At 41.9% G+C, this 21,250-nt stretch overlaps 2 protein-coding genes across 4 annotated transcripts; both read left to right on the forward strand.

Moving 5' to 3' along the window:
• The first annotated feature begins 161 nt into the window (after positions 1–161).
• Positions 162–4,530, forward strand: LOC124147049. Of its 2 annotated transcripts, none has more exons than XM_048402698.1 (3): positions 162–371; positions 1,270–1,386; positions 3,157–4,530. In XM_048402698.1, the coding sequence occupies exons 2-3, from the start codon at positions 1,355–1,357 to the stop codon at positions 4,127–4,129; spliced, it is 1,005 nt and encodes a 334-aa protein (XP_048258655.1). In that variant the 5' UTR covers positions 162–371; positions 1,270–1,354; the 3' UTR covers positions 4,130–4,530. The 2 variants fall into 2 exon arrangements, with proteins under 2 accessions (XP_048258655.1, XP_046373609.2); XM_046517653.2 differs by having other exon boundaries at positions 1,300–1,386.
• A 5,080-nt stretch (positions 4,531–9,610) lies between these two features.
• LOC124147048 lies at positions 9,611–18,807 on the forward strand. Of its 2 annotated transcripts, none has more exons than XM_046517651.2 (4): positions 9,611–10,095; positions 15,259–15,492; positions 16,513–17,515; positions 17,709–18,807. In XM_046517651.2, exons 1-4 carry the CDS (start codon positions 9,648–9,650, stop codon positions 17,734–17,736), a joined length of 1,713 nt encoding a protein of 570 aa, XP_046373607.1. In that variant the 5' UTR covers positions 9,611–9,647; the 3' UTR covers positions 17,737–18,807. The 2 variants fall into 2 exon arrangements, with proteins under 2 accessions (XP_046373607.1, XP_046373608.1); XM_046517652.2 differs by having other exon boundaries at positions 17,712–18,807.
• The last annotated feature ends 2,443 nt before the right edge of the window (positions 18,808–21,250 follow it).

Genomic DNA, 21,250 nt, shown 5'->3' on the forward strand with positions numbered 1-21,250 from the left:
TCAGACCCTACATCTGTGCAGACACGTTGTCTCAACCATCAGGCTCCACAACAGCGCAGACACCTTGTCTCAACCATCAGGCTCAACAACAGCGCAGACATCTTATGAACATCAGACCCAACATCAGGCCATGTGACAGCTGTGTCATGTCTATGTTACTACTATGACCAACATGTCTTTGTGTACTGCATGCATGGATACACGCGTATTCTTTGTGTACTGCATGCCTGGATACACGTGTAGAACAATATCCATTATTAACTGGGTGTGTGTACAGCTTGTCCAATATAAACGATATGTAAACAGGTGCTCTGTAAAGAACTCACTATCTGAGAAGCAGCTCGCCATCGAGAACTATCGCTCAGACAAAGGTAAAACACACTATACTTTCCATCTGCAGTTTATGTGATATTTCAATATACCTTTTAATTTTCCAAATTCAAAGTGGCATGGGCATATATTATGGGGATATGGCTATGTGTCTCCAGTTGAGAAGTATTAGATGTGAGGTGAAATGGGGTTTAACGTCGCGTCCAAGATTATTGCACTTATATAGCGACGTGCATGTACGTGTGTGTGTTTGTGTGGCTGCTTGTACTAGTCCGGACTGATGCCGATTTATAGTGCTAGCTCACTGAGATACCATGCCGCAGTTTAACATGAATACCCCACTCAGACACAGTATACTGACTCCGAGCCGACCAGTCCGGACGCTCTGCCACAAGACCACGGAGGCGGTCCACGAGAAGTATTAGAAATTAATATATAAATATATATATTGACATGAACTTGATACTATCCACTTACTGCCATTTACACCTCAAACAGTTATACATATGTACATAACTCGTCAGATATGTTATGACACGAAAATAAGAAATACTGCAGCTACTTTTGCCTATAGTATTGTGGACATTTTGCTATCTAATACTTTATATCATATATCATTGATAAAACATATATCATTCATTGAATCTGGATCGGCAGAGAAGCTATGAAGGCTTATGTTAATATATCTCCAGGACACGTTATATTCATGAAGGCATGAAAAATAATACATGCTATCTTCCGATCTCAAAGTAACCTTAAGAGAGATGCACTATTTTCAAGTGACACCTGCTGAGAGACCTTCCATTTGAACTGTAATACCTGCTTGGAGGTTTTACGTTTGAATTATAAAACCTGATTGAAGATTATATATTTATATTTTTCAGTTTGTTCGACCTAGCTTTTTTAGATAAAAGGAACATCCTTCTTTATTTTCACCAGGGTGTTCAATCACACATGTCTTGACTTCAGTTGTCTACATGCTGTACGTGGACTTTCTCTCGCCCACTGACAACGAAATCGTTTCATGCCACGGTTGCTGTATTGTTTCACTATAAGGTATCCTGATACTTTCCTATTCTTTCGGGTATTTCTCGAATTTAGACGGTTCATAAGTTAGTTACTTACTCCTCCTAGGTTTTGTTTGAAAATGTTACACCTCGGAGTTTAATTATAACGTTATATACACAGAATGTTTTCCTCCTTTATCTCATATCAGCAGATCAACTATCATTTATTAGTTCCGTCTCGCAAAACATTGGCCACCCTCCTCCATCCCACTTAAGACTGAAAGGGACCATTCAGAGCAACATTTTCACTCAGAATAATCAGCATTACTTTGTTCCCCTTATTTAAGAGATTGTCATCAACAAATACAAACTTGTGCCGTATATACTGATGTACTGTATTGAAACTGAACATGGTACACATGCAAATGGTATTGTTTGTGGGGGTGTGTAGATGAGGCGAAGGCCAATAGACAGTACAATCTGGTTATAATACCACTGGTGATTATGTCATGTCACTGCATTATCCAATTACCTTTTTATCATGTCAATCCTGTCTATATGCTAATGCCAATCAGCATGTGTTTATGAAACACTGTCAAATACTGATGATACCAGGTGGTCGCGAAAATGCGAACGTATAGTGCTCGACGGTGGCACCCGTTACAAACACATGCAAAGGAAAATCACTTGTTCGTCTGGAAAAATCGGGAACATATGGTACAGGGAATTTCATCGGACATTATTTTGGCCACTGAAACCAGTCCCTCTCTCAGTGAAATGACCACAGTTGCTTTCACGTCTAATCCTATTTAAATCTTTCTTAGAGGAAGCTCAAAACAACACCCTCTTTCCTAAAATCACAAACAAATTAGTGTGATCTTCATTGCAATACCATGTTCATTAGCTCATTCAATTGACATGACTCTTGGTAGCATTTCATTGGTAACTCACTTTATTCCCTTTGAAATTGAATGTGTTTTGGTTCTTCTAATATTTCTGTATTACGCAAACCAGGTCCATCTTTCACCTACTCGTTATAGTGCCGACCTGGTTTTAGTGCCGACCTGGTGATAGTACTGACCTGGTTATAGTGCCGATCGGTTATAGTGCCGACCTGGTGATAGTGCCGACCTGGTGATAGTGCCGACCTGGTTATAGTGCCGAACTGGTTATAGTGCCGACCTGGTTATAGTACCGACCTGGTTATAGTGCCGACCTGGTGATAGTACCGACCTGGTTATAGTGCCGACCTGGTTATAGTGCCGACCTGGTGATAGTGCCGACCTGGTTATAGTACCGACCTGGTTATAGTGCCGACCTGGTAATATTACCGACCTGGTTATAGTGCCGACCTGGTTATAGTGCCGACCTGGTTATAGTGCCGACCTGGTGATATTACCGACCTGGTGATAGTACCGACCTGGTTATAGTGCCGACCTGGTGATATTACCGACCTGGTTATAGTGCCGACCTGGTTATAGTGCCGACCTGGTTATAGTGCCGACCTGGTGATAGTGCCGACCTGGTTCTAATGCCGACCTGGTTATAGTGCCACATTTTCCAATGTACAAAAGGTAGCATTATAACCAGATTGTAATGTATACTGAACAAAAAGGCTGGGGATATTGAATATTTTTTTTGGATATGATTATGTATGGAAGACAGCACTCGATTGTATATGGAATTTGAATCACAATATTTTCGGATCACAAATTTCAGTAAAAATCTAGTATTACCATTGCACAGGTCCATATGGTTCCATGCATAGACCTGGTATAGTTATAGTTATCTACATGCGTCTCATGTCATGTCATTCCAGGATTAATCACAGACACAGGCCGATTGCCCTCATGAAAAAAGGAAATAGAATATTGTGTTTAACAGTTGTAACGACAATCATTGTCGTGTTCAGCTACTACAACGATAATCCAATGCCGCCGACATCCGCCCCGGACGTCCACGCAGATTCCCCCGGGCCATCGACAAAGGAAATAACTCCTATTGCTTCGTTTTCCACTCTACGCAGAAACGCTGCAAGACCAACAACAACAGCTGTCAGCAGAGAAGAAGCAATACGAGTGGAAAGGAAAATCCAACTTTTTCATGTCAAAATAACTGAAAAGGAGCGGCATGTATTTGAGGTCCTCCTTAAAACTTTCCTTAAAGCCGTACCAGTTAACGTTACATATTTTTTGTATTCCGGTTCGTTGCTTGGCTCTTATCGTCATCACGGCATGATTCCTTGGGACGATGACCTTGACCTTGTAGTGCGAGCAGACGACAAACCAGCACTGTTCACCTCACTGTCCACACAAGCACCAGACTTTATCATCAACCGACATGGTGTTCGCAGGTGGAAATTTTACAATCAAGAATCCCAACCTGTCCCTAACCGCTCGTGGAGGTGGCCCTCGCTTGACATTAGCTTCTTCACCGACAATGGCACACACGTTCTGGATGTGGATGCCGCCATGTTCTCAAAATTTGTGTATAAGCGGACTGATGTGTTTCCGCTCTGCAGGCGACCTTTCATGGGCCTCCTGCTTCCAACACCCAGAAATACAGAAAGCATCATCCGCCATCATTATAGTCTCAGCATCTGTCAGAACACACCGACTGATCACAAGTTCGGAGCAGGGATTCCGATGAACAAGCGTGCCATTTTACCCTGCAACAAACTGAAGGCCATCCATCCATTTGTTCGACGGGAATACAGCTCCAATGGCACTCTGGAGATACTAGAGAGGAATACCACTCGCATTGGATCGTATTTCATCCCTGGCAAGGATTAACCTTTCGCAATCAGTTTCTTAGAAATGTTTACCCAGCAACTTGTAACGCAACGACCGTGCTGTTGGTTTTCTGTAGATTTTAACTAGTCTATGTCTACGCATTTAGAGAACAGTGATCAATAAACGTGGCAGAGACTTAAAAGGTGTTACAGGTGTGCCCAGAGATTGTCCCAAAGTGATGGTCTTCTTGGTGCTAGTCTTCTAAGGCTGTTCCTCGGGGCTGCTCTGCTGGTCTGGTCGTCTTCACTGCCAGGCCGTCTCTCTGTGTCTGTCTCTTATGCTACCCTCTGTATTTAAAGGGTAGCAGGGCTCTTCCCTTTCAATCTGGCGGCCAGGGTTCGCCCTATAATTACGTGTCATTGTTTGCCCCTGTACTAACTCTATATACCCAGTTGTTTAATAAAAAGCCTATTCCTTTTTAAGTCTTTGTCCCTGTAATAACTCTGAACACTGAAGTCACAGCAGTACCCTTACCACGCGACGGCGGCCTGTAAACAAACCAGACACCACGGAGAGCCCGAAAAAATGTAGGTGGTCTCAGACGTTTACCACTTTGGCGAAACGTACGAGAACCGATATATCAAGATACCAAGTAACACATGAATATACCCGGGACGAATCTTGGAATTGTGGCACCTACGACTACAGCAACACACGATTCCCCATCAGATCCAGGTGTCAAAACTCAACAAAACCACACCTGTCTCAGGTGAAAACGACGTTACCACCTTGGTGAAACCCACGAACATGGGTATGGGCCTTGTACAATCCAGGGGTCAAAATCAGGGCGAAATTGATGTCCAAACGCCCAATGGACGCATAGCTATATACGTAAGAAGAAAAAGGTTATTGAAGAAACTTATGATTCTATTATAATAATGGCTACAAATATACCTAAATAAACGATACTTGTCATGTATGGGCGTGGCTCACTGGTTTGATGCTACCAGTAGGTCAGGACAGGATTACCCTTTTCGCAAAAACCTGGTGTCATCACTGATTTGTGAATGTATGTACAAACTATACTGTACCACAGAGGGCATCTGCGGAGTATAAACTTGCCATGCTCATGTTGGTATCACTTAATGTATATCTTATGAAACGACTGGTTCCAAATCAAAATAAGAGGTATCTACTCAGTGGGACTACATAACATTTCAAAACACAATAGAGTGAGTGAGTGAGTATGGTTTTACGCCGCTTTTAGCAATATTCCAGCAATATCACGGCGGGGGACACCAGAATTGGGCTTCACACAATGTACCCATGTCGGGAATCGAACCCGGGTCTTCGGCGTGACGAGCGAACGCTTTAACCACTAGGCTACCCGACCGCCCCCAAAACACAATAGGCCCGTGCCTCCTGGGTAGAATAGGTCTTTAGCAACCCGTAAATGACGAATATGCTTGTTGTAAGAGGCGACTAACGGGATCGGGTGGTCAGTCTCGCTGACTTGGTTGATGCATGTCATCGTATCCCAATTTCGTCAATAACTGGATTGACTGGTCCAGACTCGATTTTTTACAGACCGCCGTAATAGCTGGACTATTGCAAATCAAAATACAGTAGGTGTATCGCCTAATTAACTCAAAGGCAACGGCATTCACATTTATATTTGACAATATGGAAAGAATCTAAAAATCATCAAGTCATGCGAAACGGTACTGTGATTGAAGTGAATGAAGTGTTTTTAACATTCAAGTTGAACTATTATTCATTTGCTATCTGATATGTTACACATTATAAAGATTAACATTCCTTTTCAATGACAGATTTATGGGAAATTGCAGCCTGAAGAACATATAAAGTCATATAAGAACATATAAAGAATTTAATACCTAAATATAAATGAAACTGGTATGCATCGTCTGTTCGACTAGAGACCGCCTCCGTGGCCGTGGTAGACGTATGCCCGGAGAGCGGAAGATCCCCGGCCGCGTCATACCAAAAGACGTTAAAAGATGGTACTTGTTGTTACCCTGTCTGGCGCTCGACATTAAGGGGCTAAAACAAGTCGGCTCCGACACACACACACACACGTGCGTCGCTATATAAGTGCAATAGTATTGGACGCGACGTTAAACCCAATTTCACCTCACCTCACCTCACCTCACCTCACCTCACCTCACCTCACCTGTTCGATTCAGACTACACCATAGACAAACTAACCATCATCCACCTCGTAGAGCTTCTACGAACTAAAGATGAAACGAACATAGCCTACACGGCAGTTCACACACATCGTCCTAGACTAAAATCTAGTCCCTGAAATGAACATATCGTACATAAAAAAACAGATGTTTAGTTATCTTAATAAAAATATAATAAAAAGGAGCCCAGTGACTCTCTTCATTTTCAAATACTGCAGTGATCTAGACTTGCCAAACATTATAGACTTGCATGGGCTGTATTTGATATATATTTGTATCAGGGTCTGTAAGACAGACTAACATCGTCCCGTTGTTATTGATTGGACTGAAACTGGTACGGCATATATTAATGTGTCAGATGCTACTTAACTGTACTTTGGGCACAGTGTCATTTCAAAGCGTGTGTATAAATACACGTCAACATCAGCGAGGATGAAGACGCTACCTTCAGACGCATCATACACCACTGTGTGCTTTAGACTGACATTGGGGAATGTCAATTTGAATTTCACTCCACTGTCACGTTTCTCGGGAGCATGTTAGTTGACAGCGAGATATAACAATAAGGATAAATTGTCAATATGTCTGGTCGTGACATCCATAAGCAAATTTCGTTATTCTCAGTTCTATAAAGTCATGTAAATAAAGTTATACTGAAATGAAATTAATAATTTCTTTTGAAAGCATTTTATCATTTTACTACATATCATACATATGACTTAATGAATCACTATGACGTGCAATGGATCATACCAGGTGTTCGCGAAAATGTGAGCGCATCCTCTCCCACCCGTCACAAACACATGCAAATGCAAGTCAAGTGTTCACCTGAACAAACACGGGAACATATAGAACAAGCCAAAATACGACATTGCATGGAACATAATTTTGGTCACTGATGAAACCATGAAAGGGGTTAAGGTGACAAAGAATATGTTCCACTATTAGTTATTTCCGGCGAAAATATTTTCAAGCAGTTAAATCACAATGGAAAATCTGAAACTATGTTTCTAGTTTTGCGTGATAGGGAACATTAACGTCAGAGAAATATACAACTGGCCACATTGATCAATGTTCACGACATAAAACAGGCAATCACTGGGTATAGTGACATACATCATTGATGTGAGAAGTGAGACATCAGACTGCTGGACCAGCTGATGCTGGCGTGGCCGTGAACAGCGACATGGAAGACTGGTTGATGACACTCCCGCCAGATGCAGCTCAACTCCACAGTGGGAGATGGAGATGGTGATATTGATTTAATTGAATAAATGACAATATGACCTCGTTCTCCGATCGATTAAACCGGGTTTTAATATTAGGTTGGGAAGAAATTAAAAAATATCATGTTGAGAAGGATTCTCTCTCTCCCTCTGCGGACGTGGACCCGTAATGAAAGCATCAACGTTCCATCATGTTCAGTCAGTACAGCAATAAACAGGTTGAAAACTCATTGTAATGTGTTGTCAGTCAAAATTCAACGTTTTTATTGTATGTACTCGCACAGAACACATGATAAATAGAGGGCAATTGTTAAAGGCATATTATTAGATAGTGAGTAAGTGAGTGAGTGGGTTTTAACTACAACGCTACCTAGACATAACTAGGTATGATTGAATATATGATGTCTGGTAGAGGATTCAGAAAAATGCCATTGCTAGTACTTTCCATCACCGATAGTTACATTCAGAAAACTGTTGTTACAAATTCCATCTGACCTCGACAATGCGCCCATACTAACGTCATTGATATAATCAATAATTCGCTCCTAAAGCGTACGAAAAAACTGTATCAGTGAAATATTGTCTTATGTCTTATATAGTATCTATTTTCTCTTACCTTTGCCTACAGTGAATGTACTTCAGTTCAAAGGTTATTGTTATGTGTTAGTTGTAGTTTTGAACAGGGAACGAAACTGACCAAATGAACATTTCGAACTTCAACTAAATCCCTCCCCCAGCTTTGGTAGAAGGGCTCCAAAACACCTTTCCAAGTCTGGGTCAGGGATGTTTCTGCGATATACAAAGTGTGTGCGAGAGGTTGCGGTTTGTTTGGGACAGATATATTGGTAAAACCAGCTTGTGTCGGGGATAATTGTCTGTTTCTAGAACATTCGTAATCCCCTATTAAAGATGCTAATAAAAGGTCAACCCAGACAGCCCAGTATTGATGCCTCAGTTCCACATTAAACTAAACACAGAGGGCTAAATCATGGGGTGGGGTTTTACACCATCGACCTCATACCCCGGGAGGCAACAATGTAACCAGATGACATTATGCACATTAATAATAAAGTTCATGAAAAATCGTTCACTCAGAGGCCTGTATACCCATCTTATGCATTCTTGACGAAACCCTGATTAATGATCCGTTGATCCAAGCTGACTTTTATGGCTTAATTCATATTTTAGAATGAAATATTACAGAAAGCAGAAGTATTAAAACAAACGTTTCAGCGAATGGGGCTCCTGTATTCAGTAGTAAAATTTCTTCTAACTGTCCCGCCGGCATTTGAGATACGGGAGGTCGATGTTAATGTATAACTTACGTCATTATTAGGAGTAGATTATGAATGTTACGTATAGCTAATGAAATGCTAAAGTTGAATAAGAAAACTTGCGTTGCTTACTGAAAGCCTAAAGTCTTCAATAAGATTATTAACTATCAGTTACTGAACTGCTATAGCTGAATAAGAAGACTTACCTCGCAAGACACTGCCTCAATTCCAACGCTGTACATTCGCAGTTTACAAGCTCTGTATATTTACCGTTTCACACCTCCCCCGTTGCTTCCAACAAACATGAACAAAAGAAATGACCACACAAAGCGTCAAACCAACAATACCACCTATAGAAATTTAACATGACACCGCTGCTGTCAAATTTAGAGCCATTATTTGTTGCCTCCAAACAGGTGCTCTAAATATACCCGCACGTGGTGCCTGCTGAAAGTAATTGGAGGCACACGATGGAGCTACATCAGATCATACACTTTGTTGTACCTCTGTCCACAGTCTCATCTAAACAAAGTTCATCTAAATATCTGGAGCAGTATGTGTAAATCAATTAAAATTCCCCGTTCTACACACAAACTGGCCACTCGGACCACGGTCCATGACATTGTCTCGTAAATTTGGCGAACAAACATGGCGGCCAGGCTGCAGTGTTGTCCCCTCGGACCTTAATCGCCGCCATGTTTGCAACTCGCGCTAAGAACCCTTGCATTCACCTTGCACTGAAGTTCATGTACACGCTCGAGTTCCAGAGTCGGGGACGTTTAAAAGCCGGGACAGAGCTGACACCATCACACTTCACCCCAGCCTCCATAACGTCACAACTAGAGAGCCTTGGATTCCGTCTTCAGTCATGAACCGACTCTGCGAGAATTGTCTCACAGCGATCATCATTCTCACCGCCATCGGTGTCGTTCAGCTTCACTTCATTGTCCGCAACGGCCGCCTTATCAAAGATCCATGTACAAGAAGTATCGGCGTCCACTGGGTGCGAGACCCAAAGTCGTGTTCCGAGTACTACATATGCGTGACAGGACTCCCCGTCAAGATGCCTCCTTGCCCCAAGAAGTACGTGTGGTCAGTGGCGGGCAGGAACTGTGTACCCGAGGTGTCGCACTGGAATGACTGCCCAATGGATCTACTTAACCAGCATCTGGAACAACAGGAACAGCATAGAGCTAACGACGGGGCCGTCGCCTTCCACAACCCCAGCAAAACCAACTTCTCTGCAACATCGGACAGGATGGATGCGCTGATGAACCAGGCGGACCCCAATGAAGTCCGCATCAACAAAATCAAAAGTAAGTACAGTTACTTGAACCTGTCTAAGTTTCTTCTCATTTAGACCCTTTCCGATCAATCTTTTAAGAACAATGTAAGGGCGATTATGTAATCACATTTAGCAATAGCACGCTTGAAACCAAAGGGTCAAGATGCTTGCTATAGAGTAGATACGGTACAGGTCCGTCGCATAACCATGGTTAGACACATAGCTCAGATTGTCACTATCAATAGAAGTCTCTAAATACTTTCCGTCCATTATCCGTGATGGATGCCCTTCCATATCGTACATTATAATAAAATGTACAGAAAATGATAAATATTTTGGGAAAATACTGTAACGATTATCAACTGTGTTCACCTGGAGAAAACAAAAGTCATTGTATTTCAAAAACAAATTATTATGTGTGAAATATGAAATTATCAAGGGTTAACTCAGAGAGTGTTTCTTCTAATACAAATTTAGCTTTAATTTATTTGAAAACACTGGCATGAATACACTATAATATGAATGTTGCTACAAAAGCCCAAAATGTACTTTTGTAAATATAAAGCAATGCCTATATTCAAACATAAATCGTCAACGCTAGTGAATAACCAAGTCTTGATTATCCACCAAAGCCGATTCTGTTGGTCGAAAAGGCCAAACAGAAATAACAAATATATAAATGGATAACTCAAAACCACACGATTTCAGAATACTATAGCTAGTAGCTCATCGTTCGGTTGTTATTTTGCTGTATGGTTCAGAGACTGGAGTCTTGATATTAATATTTTCCATGAAGAAACAATTCATACCCTTGCCTGTAAAGGTTTAATATGGTCACTCGAGCATTGAATAACGGCAAGATGAACTAGGCTGCGACAGTCAAGTATACTTTGTCGATTCAAAAGGAAAGGCAATATATTCACCACATACAATCTTTTTCTTGTATTTAGATCCGATGTTCATTGGAACAAGACTGCCTCTTTTAGCAGCTATTTAAAAACAAACCTTATGCATTATTTAAGTCATCATTTGTTGTTCATGCTTACCCTTTTCGCGAACACCTGGTGTCATCGCTGATTTTCAGTGATCCATTCATATACCTTTCACTGTTATTTTGCCTTTACGCCCAATGGAATTTGTTCCGGCGTATAATCGAGACTGTTTTTTCTCTGGCATTGACGTTTTATATTTACTGTATTATTAATACCAAATGATAATTTTCATAATTACTTAAGGAATGTTATATTGTTTAAATTCCATGCTGCTGTATCGCGGTATCGTTGCTCTTCAAGTGATTGAGGAATTGAGTCAGATATCATATCAGCTCTTACAATATTCCAGAAAGCTATATTCTTCCTTCCAAACATACTATGTTCAAAAGTGTAAGTGCCTGAGTGTGGCCTTCGGTGCAATACCATTGCAGGGACACTAAGACTATACTACATACAGTGTACCTATATTGGATCATAGCCGGAGTGAGTGAGTGAGTATGGTTTTACGCCGCTTTTAGCAATATTCCAGCAATATCACGGCGGGGGACACCAGAAATGGGCTTCACACATCGTACCCATGTCGGGAATCGAACCCGGGTCTTCGGCGTGGCGAGCGAACGCTTTAACCACTAGGCTACCCGACCGCCCCTCATACCCGGACCTGCAGTGTGATGGGCGAACACTTTGTCCGCTAGGCTACCCCTCCTCCCTGTTCAGAATACAGGTCTTTGAATGGTCGTGCAGCTCACCAGCTTGGTTGGACAAACGGATAATACAAACGGAAAATAGTACTTTAACAGATTAAAAAGATCTGTAATACTGAAAAAATGTATGCAGATTTTAGCCCTTTTTAAATCTGTAGAGCAATGCAAGACGAAGCCTCAATCATGAAACTTTCCTATCCTAAATTTTCAAAAAAGCTTTTTCCTGCAGCAACCAACAGTTGGAGCAAACGGTAGATAAAATGTTCCCCGTAATTTTTTAACTCGCATGCCTATACTTCCGAGTCTGTGAACAAGGGCTATGTCCTGTGAGTTAGAAAGTTACTGCAACATCCGGCGGTGACCAATGTCTCCACTCTCCTACCCAGAGTTCCATGCGGCCGGCAGCCAGCTAGCATAGTACCACTCTCCTACCCAGAGTTCCATGCGGCCGGCAGCCAGCTAGCATAGTACCTCTGCCACAGGCCAGCGCCATGTGACGATTCGTCACATCTTTCACAGTCCATTCAAGATATTGCATATGCTTTTCATCCGTTTCATGTTTGACAAGTCTACACATTTTCATAAACAAATGTCAAAGAATGGTTAACTTTCATTGAGAAAGTATGCAAATATGTAAAAATCTACTTGTTTTTGCGTAGTTATCCTATGTTTACATTGGTTGTACGGCTCCACGTGCTGTCATCGAAGCCCAACGGAGAGCTAGCGACACGGTCACTTTGATGCATAAATATATATTGTCATGCAACTCACTGTCGCAGTTGTAGTAGCATATCTGTATAGTTATGCAAAACAATATGTAAAGCGCCCCCAACTACTTGCATTAGTCCTGTTCTATACTGATTTCTGAAAAAGCGCGTTTGTTTACAAACAAGAGAAAAGTCCGTTCACGTGATATGCAAATTAGCCTGTGGCAGTGGTGTTATGCTGAGTCACCACTGCGACGGAGTGTGCAATGTCTCAATCCCATTTTGAAAAGAAGCACCAAGATGTACAGTGGCGGGACCATCATCACAGGTCAAGGTCGACGATGTACATGCGCTTGCTTGGACTGTTTAATGCCCACTAGTCCCAGGTTACCGATAGCTATTGTTTTCCTCTTATAAGCTCTGAAACATTTAAGGTTTAAGACCGATACACAAAGTACGACTCAGCACTGTAGCTCACCAGAGCTTCCTCCATTCCACAACGATGTGTGTCGTAAATGTTCACGTGATAACCCATTTCTTCAAACTCATCTAAATAAGCTAATAAAGATTTGGGTTTGGTAAATAAAAATCGATCAGTTTCTTCTCTTTAACATGGCAGGCGACATGCCGTAATAGACAGAATACGTTAGAATGTGTATATAGTGGGAGCGGGTCACGTGCCGCAACCACGCTCACATGTCCAGCTCGCCGCTACCTATGTTTGGTCTCCAGTATTTGGTTTAGACTTTGTCTCGGGACAAGTCTCGCATCTGCTGTGTACAGAGGAGTCGGCATTGCTCTGGGTTGTCAAACATATAATCTTTAAGTGCAATGCATTAACCCAAAGGTACTTGAATAACTTGGTGTAAGATGGCTTTGCATTCAGGGCTTTGTGTTCTAACGGAAAAAAGTTCCCGTGCATCACTGACCATCACTGACCATCACTGACATCACTGACCATCACTGACATCACTGACATCACTGACCATCATGGAAGATAAAAACGACGCAAACAAAATACGATTTTCTAACAGATGAATTTATTGTTTGTTAACACAGCACAACAGCCAGAACAGTGATGGTCCAGTCTTCTCAATTGTTAGTTAAAGGATGTTCAAGATAATATAAAATAACAGATTTTGGTTGCATTTCCTTGTATGCTTTTAATATTACTCATTTGTTTTTTAAGTGTCAAGTTCACAGTGATTTTGTAGACCAATGAGACCGCCTCATCTATTTTGTTGCATATTCAGATGTATGCATAAAGATTCAGAGTGGTAAAACACTCTCCACAAGGCTGTATGAAAAGAGGGGTGACTTCAACTTTCCAATTGTCAACTTTCCCTTCATGTCGAGCAATATACCATCCGCTCCTGCCTTTGGCGTTTACATTTCACAACTTTACAATCGAGCATGCTCTTTCTACCAAAATTTCAAAGAGCGTCATACGACTCTTGCTCAGAAGTTGTTTGATCAAGGTTACAAGGTTACAACATTCTAACTTTCAAAAAGTATTATGGCAGACATGTTGAGGACATTTCCAAATTTGACGCATCAGTGACCAAAATATATGTCCGATGCAATTCCCTGTTTTGACTTGTACCATATGTTCCCGTGTATTTTCAGGTGAACAGTTGACTTGCCTTTGCATGTGTTTGTGACAGGTTCCACCGGTGGGGCAGAATACGCTCACCTTTTCGCGAACACTTGGTATCATGACTATGTGATAGTTATTCATATACACATGTTCATGATATAGTCGGAATAGTACAATCGACCCAGCCTTATGCAGAGATTTCTATTGGATATGGAAAGGGTTTTGTCGCTTTATTCAAATATTTTGACTATTTCTTTCTTGAAATGTTCGATAGTATTTCTGCTTGTCATATGTCATATTAGGTACTGTAATCTAAGGTGCATGTTTATAGCTGTGTTCGTGGTTTGAATCCAAGATTCGCTCCGATTATGATCGTGTGTTTACCTACCCGTGGGTTTCAACCAATGTCAAATTCGGCTTTCCTCACACACTGCTGGGTGTAACTGTTTGTGCTAAACCCACGCACTGACGTGCACATGACGTGTGATTGCATGAAGCTGAATGGTCGGCAGTGCTAGTATAAAACAGGCTCCCAGTGGGTCGGTATGGGACATTTGTAGCCAAACAATCTCATCAAAGGTGTTCGGCGTCGTAGAGACTTCACTTTCCGTGACTAGTAAGAGTAGTTGTCCCGGATAGTGAGAACAATATCTGGGATGTTCGGATGATTCATTGACAATTTGAAAAAAATCAGGTTTGGGGTAACTGATGACAGGAATGCACCGGTAGCGCAGGACATGCTTACCCTTTTCGCGAACACATGGTGTCAGCACTGATTGTCAGTCTTCCATTTTGACCACTATTTTGCCTTTTACGTGAGTGAGTGAGGGAGTGAGTTTGGTTTAACGCCGCTTTTAACATTATTCCAGTTATATCACGGCGTGTCAGCTTAATGTGGGAGGAAAGCCCGAAGTGATGCAGGTCTCAGACGTTTACCACTTCGGTGAACCCACGAGCACGGGTATGATGCTGACAAACCTAGAAACATAATTGGGGCGAACCGGGATTCGAACCCACAATCATAGGTTTCTGGCGTGCCCAAGGGACTTGTATGTTTCGGCAGATAACCGGGACTGATTATTCTCTGGCGTGGACGTTTTATATCAAAACGTTCAGATGTTAATATTCATGAGATTCATTTGAAAGTAGTGCTGTAAGATTGGAATTTTCATCAAGCCGTGTTACTTTCTCAAGGTGTGTTCCCGAACCACCCCTGTGTGTTCTCGCGGGAGGAGGTCCTGCTGCCGCATCCCAAGAACTGCCACTGGTACTTCAACTGCTCGCTCAACGCCAGCTCTGAAGTCTGGGTCTACCAGGAGCCGCTCACCGAGGAATGCCAGTACCCTCGTCTCTTCTCGCTCACTTCGAGAAAGTGCGAGAAATATGACACTGTTGATTGTGGTTCAAGAAACATCAAGAAAGAGCCATGTAAGTATATTAGACTTCACTTTTTCTGTTTCACGATTACGATTTTTGTTAAATCAAAAAATGAAAAAGTGTAGTGTTCAAATGTTGACAATGTCAACCGAATTTATTACGTAACTACTTATTGACTGATCTATTTATATATTCCTTTGGGTTTATTGTTAATCTAAGCTCCAATAGACAATAATTCTACATAAGCACGTGTTCCAAATATACGATTGCTATTGAATTATCTCCGACCAGGTTCCTTCGCGGTGCAGAGTTGTGTCCCCTAGGCGTGCCATAAACCTGTTAGCATGGGTTCGAATCCCGGTTCTCCCTAATTATATTTCTACGTTTGTTAGCACCATACCCGTGGTCTTGGGTTTCACCAAAGTAGTCACTTTGGGTCTGTGGGAACATCAAGCTGACACGCCATGATATTACTGAAATATTGTTTCAAAACGTCGTTAAACCCAACTCACTCTCCCATCGAAAAGTGGAATTAACTCAATTTAACAGAATACCTTTGGCAACTTTACAATACTATTTTTGCATGAATGAATAATGTATCTGATTTCTTAGGGTTAGGAAGGGTTACGTATTGTGGCAAACACATGGTTTACATGGATGCATCATTTTGTTATTTTCAATGAAATACTGAAAGACGATATTTCCGAATTAAGCCAACATTATGAAAAAAAAGGTTATCTGCTAAACATTAAGGCATCTAAGACATGATTGAATTTCTGTCTCTTGATATAGGTCTTCAGCAAACCATGCTTGCCGTAAAAGGCGACTACAGGGTGTTCAACCTCGCTGACAAGGTTCATGCATGTCATCGTATCCCAATTGCGCGGATCGATGCTCATGATGTCAATCACTGGATTGTCTGGTCCAGACTCGATTATTTTCAGACCGTCGTAGCTGGATTATTGCTGAGTGCGGCGTTAAACAACAAACAAACAAACAAACTTGATATAGCGTCTGTGGTGTGTGCAGTGTAGCAGTGCATGAGTTCGACACAATGTGTTTTGTTCACAGGCGAATACCGAAAGAATATGTGCACCAAGGCGCACTGTCGACCCTGCAACATACGATTCGGCAGCTGTGTTGGCAAGAAAAACGGCAACCACTCCTTCCCCCAGCGTGAGTGGACGCCCAGATACATCATCTGCAAGGACGAGAGAACGGTCGACCAGCGCGACTGCGCAGACAAAACCCCAATCTTCTCCCCAGCCAGCAAGCATTGCGAAGCACTCCACAACATCCCAAAGGAACATGGTGGGCTTCAACCAGCATGTACCGGCCGACACGACGGCTTTCATCCGGACGAAACCGGCCGATGTGATTACTTCTTTGAATGTCGCAACAACAAGTTCGTTGACTTCGCAACCTGTGGCAACGGTAGACTCTTTGATCCACGCAAACGCCAATGTAGTGACGACGCAGCCCCCCCTTGCGGCAACAATAGTGCCCTACTCTGCAGAGACCACCAAGACGGCATGTACGCCGATGCCTACGGCCGATGTCCCATGTACTACCATTGTAAAGGCGAGCGACTTTTGGGATACCTCAAGTGCCCGTTTGGTTCCTTCAGCCCCAAGACAGGTCAGTGCGAGATGTCCGAAGACCTCCCGGCTCCATGTGGCAAACAGGAAAACCTCTGCTTCAAGAAACCCGACGGTGCTTATCCCGATCTGAAAAAAAATTGTATGTCATACTTCCGCTGCAGCCGGAACTTCACAATTCTTATGAAGACATGCGCAGTTGGCTTTGTGTTCAATCATGTGACAGGGAAATGCGACGACGTTAACAACACACCACCTCCCTGTGGCATGGCTCCCAGCTGCTTCGGCCGGAAGGACGGACGCTACCCCTCCCCTCTCAAAGGATGCCAGTACTTCTACAAGTGCAGTGATGGTCTGTTCCGGGGATACGAGAAGTGTTCTCTGGCGACAGGAGGGTTCTACTTTAACCAATATTCGCAGAAATGTGACTTCCCCAAAAACATATGTGGTCCGTGTGGATTCAAGAAAATAGATTGGTAAGGCAATATCATTTTTATTATGCAAGATTCTTTTTAAAGCGCATATTTTTGTAAATTGTATGTTCCACTCGATCTATAATTGCTCTTGAATTATATTCATAGGAAAAGACTTAAATATATCCCCGTTATCAATGTTTATGTAGATATTTGAAGCAGTTTCAGGTGACATTCTCCTTATCATCTGTTTCAGCAGCGGTGGCAATAGATTCTCAGTATAATAATATGAGAAGATGGTTTGGCCGAGTGCAGTGTGCACGAGGAATTGATGCGAACAACAAAGACAATCTTCTTCTTGTAGAAGCACGTGACATAATCAAAAGAATGTTGCATTGATTCAATTCTTCAACTTCATATGTACTGCCTCGTTCCTCTCTGGCCAGTCACAAGTCACCACATCTTGGAAACGCCTTTGAAACCTCAGCATCACGTGATAGGGATGCTCGGCAGCTTCTCCCATACCTCAAGACGCCAGTATCCTGCTGTCATATCGATTGTCTTGTCAAACCAATTTCATTGTAATTTAGGTGTTGGACAAGGTTGCGTTTTAAGCCCCTCCCTATTTCAATTATTCATTTATGAATTGCACACACAATGGAACAAGAGCAGTTTACTTGAGTAAGCCATTATATAGAAATAGAAATAGAAACTCGTAGAAAATGCAACATCCCCAGTAAAGAAAGATTTTGCAGACTCTGTCAATTTGGCCTAATAGAAGACAAGTTTCATTTCCTGCTAGTGTGCCCTGCATATACTCACCTACGCCATCTCTATATTCCTTCAAAATGCTAGATTCACCCAAATGTCCATATGTGTAATATATCTTTATCTATTATGAATACAAAGCTCATGATAAGTATCGCGAAATACCTGTATTACAGTAAAGAAGAAAAGAACAGGTATTTCATCACTGTGACTGTCGATGTAAATATGTCATACATGTTGTACAAAGAGCCTGCGTCCTGTATAGTACTGACTAAAAATTAGAATGAGATACGTCTTCGATAAACGTATGTCTGTGTGTGACAGTATGTTCGTGTGACTGTGTGTGTGTGTGTGAGTGTGTGTGTGTGTGTGTGTGTGTGTGTGTGTGTGTGTGTGTGTGTGTGTGTGTGTGTGTGAGAGAGATTGTGTGTGAGATTGTGTGTACTTCATCAAATGTGTGTTCAGTCACGTGTTTGTCATATGACTCCAGCGAGTCTATAACCCACCATGTTGTATTCATCCATTGTACACAGGTGTAAATATTTATGTATATACAACACTGATCAGTTTGTAAATATGTGTAAATAAATGCTGTACATAAAATAAATAATGTTAACATGAACTACGCCATTTTTGTTTTTAGTTCCTCTTCGCCAAATAATTTAGTGTCACACATAACGGCTTGAAGCATTCAATGGCATAGCTATAAGTGTTTCCCTGGTCATGAAGGATGTAACATCCGGACAACGGCATACGATCCCTGCAGCATTGCAACCATGGCGATCTTGTAAGACGCGTATACCGTGCAAACAATATTGATCTTTCTTCAAGATTCTAAAGGGCTTCAGTCTCGGGTTACCTATAAATCAATCAAGTTGATTGATATGGATGTAACGCCACTTTGAGCAGTAGTTCCGTTACAACAGAGTACCAGCTGGTCGTACGTGGTAGCCGTTTACCCATTTCATTACAGCCACGAGCATGGGCGTGAACCTGACACACTGAGGATCATAATCAGGGCGAATCGGGTATTCGAACCCACGATCATCGGATCTTGCCCCATCTTAGGGACGCAACTACGCAAGGTGAAATCCAGCTCGTTAGACAACTGCCTTCTTTCTGGAATCAAGTTGAAACTAAACTGTTATAAGAAAGGTCACAAGGGAATATGAGTTGGCTTTGCGCTATTAACATGTGTCCGTTGCTGTCCTGTGAGGATGGCTTAACACGGTATAACATCTTTTCTCCTAGGGCGGTCGGGTAGCCTGGTGGTTAAAGCGTTCGCTCGTCACGCCGAAGACCCAGGTTCGATTCCCGACATGGGTACAATGTGTGAAGCCCATTTCTGGTGTCCCCCGCCGTGATATTGCTGGAATATTGCTAAAAACGGCATAAAACCGTACTCATTCACTCTCTTCTCCTAAACTTAGCAAAGAGAAGCCGATCCCCGCACAAATTACAATTTCAAGATATTTTTATTGGAATGTAAGGCGAAAATGCGTAAAGATGTCAGATGAGTTATCAGCTAACCATATGCTTGTAGCGTTGATCCGTGTCTGACTGATATATATCACTGGCAACAGATGAGACTGGGCGTTTAGATTAATTAAATTATTTTAAGTATATTTTGTTATTTCTACTTGAGTTTTGAAAAATCTAAAAATGCGTTATCACGGCGTAAGAGTGCATGAGCCGGGTTTTACGTTGCATTATTCCAGTATTGCCTTTCACACATTGTACTCATGTGGGGAATCGATCCCGGTCCTTCAGTGTGACAAGTGACCACTGTAACCACTAGACTAACCCACAGCCCTCACGCAAGCGTTACAACATGGTAAAAATACTTACATGACTGTCAGATAATAGTTTAACAAGTAGATCACAAAGGTGACGCTACGCAAGTTCAACCTGGACCCAGCATCCATCCATTTACTGTAAAGCGTGACATACACATACGGTAATAATGCAAGTGAGAGTACGACAGGCAAATTTCCCACATCATTAAATTTATTGCTCAAATGCGCTTAGACCCTGATTGGTCTAGCCAAAGGCTCTTTTGAAGAGACAGGTTTTAAGAGTCTTTTTAAGATTGTCAGATTTTCTGTTTCTCGAATTTCTTGTAGCAGATTATTCCATACCAATGGGCCAGCATGTTGAAACTACCTATCGCCTTATGTTTTGGAACTGACTTTGGTACCACAAGCAAATGTTGATCTTTTGACCGTGGGGAACGTGCAGGCTTGTATGGTACTCTCAGTTCCTGTAAATTGCACTCTGTGTTGGATTGACAGCCAGTGTAGTTCAGTACATATTGGAGTGATGTGTTCTCGCTAAGGTGCTCTTGTCAGCTGTATTATGAACACGCTGTAGTAATTTCGTCTCAACATTCTTTCATCGTATTTACTTGGCCACACACTGCATCATTTCTACTCAGCTTCCTACACATATATGATTTTGATACACTAATGCCGCAATTTAAAGAATCGAGTAATGTACACGTACATATATACAGAAATCCAGCCAGACCTACCTCGTGTTACCGGCTGAAAGTACTCCCCTGGTAAATTCATGGTGACTAGAGAAAAAAGATAAGTGAATTCTACTAACGGAATTAGTAACAGCGGCCAGAAGGTTAGTAATCAACAAATGTACTATTCTGCCTGGTAGTGTGCACGAAGATGCTGAAGATTAGTAAGAATCACTTAAACCCCACTGTAAAACATGTGTTACGAATGTAAACACATGCAAAAAATGTTGAAGAATATGTTTCAATCCTAAGCAGTACGCACATTTGTCTCTGCAGGTGGTAGCGTGATGGAATTCAAATGAGAAGTTGCAGGTTCGCATCTTACAGAGGTTTTTTGTTTTTTGTTCATCAATGTGTTGTTGCTGTATGTCTAAAAGTATTTCTCTTATACAGGAAGCTGACAATGAAAGTATGTATGATTACAACTTAACTTTTTTTTAGTCAGTGACGACAGACCACCTAGTAAAAAGATATTAACTGATTTTTAAAGTCTGCTCACAGTG

Source organism: Haliotis rufescens, unplaced genomic scaffold, assembly GCF_023055435.1.
Source record: "Haliotis rufescens isolate VD_foot unplaced genomic scaffold, xgHalRufe1.0.p SCAF_1, whole genome shotgun sequence".
NCBI lineage: Eukaryota > Metazoa > Mollusca > Gastropoda > Lepetellida > Haliotidae > Haliotis > Haliotis rufescens.